The 4,504-nt window shown below is 34.7% G+C and overlaps 1 protein-coding gene across 1 annotated transcript in view; it reads right to left on the bottom strand.

Moving 5' to 3' along the window:
* The window catches only part of abce1 (ATP-binding cassette, sub-family E (OABP), member 1), a 29,632-nt gene that overhangs the window by 4,932 nt on the left and 20,196 nt on the right, over nucleotides 1-4,504 (bottom strand). Inside the window, exons 4-12 of the mRNA XM_016439891.1 lie at nucleotides 3,351-3,448; nucleotides 3,157-3,274; nucleotides 2,934-3,071; nucleotides 2,781-2,850; nucleotides 2,581-2,677; nucleotides 931-1,020; nucleotides 738-859; nucleotides 435-656; nucleotides 287-346 (exon numbers count right to left, since the gene is read on the bottom strand). Of these exons, the coding sequence (XP_016295377.1) occupies nucleotides 287-346; nucleotides 435-656; nucleotides 738-859; nucleotides 931-1,020; nucleotides 2,581-2,677; nucleotides 2,781-2,850; nucleotides 2,934-3,071; nucleotides 3,157-3,274; nucleotides 3,351-3,448 (1,015 nt within the window). The remainder of the gene's footprint in view (nucleotides 1-286; nucleotides 347-434; nucleotides 657-737; nucleotides 860-930; nucleotides 1,021-2,580; nucleotides 2,678-2,780; nucleotides 2,851-2,933; nucleotides 3,072-3,156; nucleotides 3,275-3,350; nucleotides 3,449-4,504) is intronic.

Here is a 4,504-nt window from a genome sequence, read left to right as displayed (position 1 = left end):
GCAAGTGCTATAACAAGTCTCAGTTAGCTTAACGCAGTACACGTAGCAAGGGTTTTTTAAATAATATAATAAAAAAATAAAAATAAAACAGATAGAATAGAAAAATAGAGCAAGCTAGCGTTAGAGGTCTTATTTTGCTTTTGTTAATTGTATAATAAATGAAAAGAAAACAGTTCTTTCTTAGAATAGAATATTACAATCCAATAAAATGGGATTAGATTTAGATGAATAATTTGCAATTTCCTGAATTATGTTAAATACTGGACTGGTGTGTGCTGATTTTCACCTCCTGCGTCTGGTTTGAGGCCTCCTGCAAGCATTCTGATGAACGTGGTTTTCCCAGTTCCTGAAAGAGGAAAACCCGTTTATTGGACAATAAAGCAAACCACAATCACCGCTTCCTTTACCATGGACCACCGTCTCCCTCGTCTCACCGTTCTCTCCCAGCATGACCATGATCTCGGAGTCGGTGAACTCTCCTTCCGTGATGGTGAGCGAGAACTCGCCCATGCACTTCTTCATGTTGGGGTACTGATAGCGGCACATTTTCTTCACTTCCTCCTCAGTGGCCGTCTCAGCCACTTTAAACACCAGAGACGTCTCCCTAAAGCGCAGGTTCTCTGTCGGCACGAAGCCATCCAAGAAAATATTGATCCCTGGAGAAAAAAAAATGAACAAGTTATAGTCAAAACGTAACATTTTTAAGCATCACATGCAGGTTTTGGAGAGGGCCGTACCTTCCCGGACGCTGAAGGGCATGGTCACCACACCGTAAACGCTGGGAACGCCATACAGACAGCAGATGAAGTCTGACAGGTAATCCAGTACACTCAAGTCGTGCTCCACCACAATGATGTACCTACACAGAGGAATATGAGCTGTAAGGACTAGTAATGAGGAGTAACTAGCGACACTACGAGAGCTTCAGACCTGTCTGGAGAGATGAGGGAGCGGATGGTGATGGCAGCTCTCAGCCTCTGTTTCACATCGAGATAACTGGACGGCTCGTCGAACATGAAACTAGGGAAAGAGAAACGGCATTGCTATTAGTGCTGCTGGTAATATACTATTAAACAGTTTTCATTAATTGAATTAAAGCTGAAATAAGCACATAAATATCTGATGAAAAACTTACTATGAAAATTAGAAATGCAGCCTTTGCACACAACTGACTTGATAAGTTTAAAAATAAGGCTAAATAAATATATTTTTTAAAACCTAACAAAAATGACAAAAGCACATATAATTACTTAAATTAAAATGGAAAATATAAAAAAATAAAAGATCAAAATATTATAATAGTACATAAATAATACTGAATACTACAGCAAACTCAAATAAAAAAAGCTAAATAAATATTACAAACAAACTAACAAAAATGACAAAAGCACATAAAATTATTAATTTAAAGTAAAATTAAAATGGAAAATATATTTTAAAAGCTCAAAATATTACAATAGCATACAAACAATACTAAAATAACATAGCAGGACTTTAGATCCTTGCACTGAAATAAATTAAGTTTAAGCCTCAATACAAAAATTACTACAATTTAAAAAGCTGAAAAAGCTATATATATATATATATATATATATATAAACTAAAAATGACAAAGACAAAATTACTAAAACTAAAATTAAAGCTGAAAATAGAACCTAAAAATATTACTATTGTAATAGTATGTAAATAATATTAAAATAATTAATGCTACAACACTTCATCATTACAATGAAATAAAACAAGTTTAAATACTAAAATGACTAAAACTGAAATAAAAATGAAAGCTAAAAAAAAAAAATCAAATGACAAAAACATGCAAACAAAATTACTAAAACTAAACTGATAATTGGAAAAAATAAAAATACAAGCTCAACATATTAACATTAAATAAATAATACTACAATAACACTAATTAAATAAAATAAGTTTTAGCTGAAGTACTAAAACCACTGAAATAAATTAAGTTTAAGCCTCAATACAAAAATTACTACAATTTAAAAAGCTGAAAAAGCTATATATATATATATATATATATATATAAACTAAAAATGACAAAGACAAAATTACTAAAACTAAAATTAAAGCTGAAAATAGAACCTAAAAATATTACTATTGTAATAGTATGTAAATAATATTAAAATAATTAATGCTACAACACTTCATCATTACAATGAAATAAAACAAGTTTAAATACTAAAATGACTAAAACTGAAATAAAAATGAAAGCTAAAAAAAAAAATCAAATGACAAAAGCATGCAAACAAAATTACTAAAACTAAACTGATAATTGAAAAAATAAAAATACAAGCTCAACATATTAACATGAAATAAATAATACTACAATAACACTAATTAAATAAAATAAGTTTTAGCTGAAGTACTAAAATCGAAATGACAAAATTAAAGCTAAATAGAAACAACAACAAAAAACTAATACAAGTGACAAATCACATAAAATAAACTAAAATTACAATTTAAAATTGAGAGAGCTGATTCAATATATTAGTAAATAATAATATATAAATAAAACTAAAATAACACTGAATGCTACAGGACTTCTTCATAAGGGCAGGGACTCACATATCAGCTCTCTGAATGCAGACAACCGCGCAGGCGAATCTCTGCAGCTCTCCTCCTGACAGATCCTCAACATTACGATCACGCAAGTGCAACAAATCTGACCAATCAGAGCAGAGAACCATCAAAACCACCTACATTATTCGATCACATTTCTAAATATTTACATGATCCTGCATAAAAATAAAAGCATGTGTTCGTACCCAGCTGTTCACACACCACCTCTTCTGACTTGGTGTCGTCCTTCCTGCTGAGGATGGAGCCTACTGACCCCTGCAGGATAAAGGGAGAATTACAACACAATCAAGCACAGCAGATTTGACTTCAGATTTCCCTTAGCTGCAGTTCATACCAACCTTAACGGTTTTGGGGATCTGATCGACATACTGCGGCTTCACGATGGCCTTCAGATCGTCTTCCAGGATCTTGGTGAAGTAGTTCTGCAGCTCGGAGCCACGGAAATACGCCAGGATCTCCTGCCAGTCAGGAGGAGCCTGGAAAAACATGCATGAATTAAGTTAGACATGCAAACTCGGATCAGATGTGGAGTGGGTGTTTGTGCGGATAAGAGAAACTCACATCGAATCTCCCCAGGTTTGGTTTCTGTTTTCCCGCCAGGATTTTCAGAGCAGTGGATTTTCCGATACCGTTAGTACCCACGAGTCCCAGCACCTCACCCGGACGAGGGATGGGCAACCTGACGAACATGAACACTCAGATTAAATGCACAAAATACTGAAGCATGACTAATGTACTGATGACTCAGTTTGTACCTGTGGAGCTTGAAGGAATTGGCACAGTATCTGTGTGTGGTTTCCTTCTCCAGGTTGCTTGGCAGGTTCACGATTGAAATAGCACCAAATGGACATTTCTATGAGATTAAATACATGATACACTATGAATTTTGGGTTATGGAAATTAAGACAGAAAAATCTTTTTTTTTTTAATGGAATAAGCTTATTGAACCTTTAGACAAAATATTAAGAAAATTTATTTTTACTTGTGTTTTTGTTGAGTATCATATTTGATCCATCAGGTTGTTATGGCTCATATAGTCTGATACAGTGAGAATATGGAGGGAAAACAGCTTTTTTTTTTTAGAGATTCAAACAGCAAAAATATGTAATTTGGTGCATTGCTGATATTTATATGATAAAAAACAGGGCTGTACAGTGCGACATATATGTCGCACGTGCTACAAAAAAACTGGTCTGTGCGATGAATAAATTTACCACTGTAGCACGGGTGCGATACAATTTTGCATGTTCATAACACAGCCGCTTAATAGTGTGAAGTGATTTCGTTGTGCTTGTTTGTGTGTGTGAGATTGATTATACTTGGTAGTTAGGGGTGTGCGATATGACAATTTTTGAATGTCTCCATGATCTGCTTTTGAAGAAATATCGTCGTATCGTGCTACAGCGCACATTCTATCAGCTGCAGTTCTGGCGCCTCCCTCCGTCTCAATATAATGTTCACATCAGTATTAGCTCAGCGGTAGAGTTACTCTCACGGGACACTGCACTTATGCGCAATCACAAAACTACATTATTTCATCAGCTTTAAAGCAATACCGGTTAAACATTTAATTCACGTGCTGTTCTGCATGCGCTTTTTCTGACCGCATACTCGAGAAGCGCGCTCACACTGAGAGCCTGTCAAAAAGCACCTGATTATTGGTCTAAGTTGTCTTTCGCGTCTGATTGATTTAGCGTCTAATACTGTCAAAAACACACAAGGTTTACATATAAACACAGTTGGTTATGTCTAAAATGAAAGTAAACAGTTGAGAGAGAAACGCGTGAAGCTCTTAAAGGGGCAGTAGCTACTAAATATGCTGCCACCTGTCATTAAAGGGATAGTTCACCCAAAAAAATGTAATTTCTGTCATTATTTACTCACTCACATTTTGTCCCAAACCTGTATT

Source organism: Sinocyclocheilus anshuiensis, unplaced genomic scaffold (genome assembly GCF_001515605.1).
Source record: "Sinocyclocheilus anshuiensis isolate Anshui unplaced genomic scaffold, SAMN03320099.WGS_v1.1 scaffold143, whole genome shotgun sequence".
NCBI classification, from domain to species: Eukaryota; Metazoa; Chordata; class Actinopteri; order Cypriniformes; family Cyprinidae; genus Sinocyclocheilus; species Sinocyclocheilus anshuiensis.
Note: the sequence above shows the minus strand (reverse complement) of the source record. Positions and strands in the feature narration are given on the sequence as shown.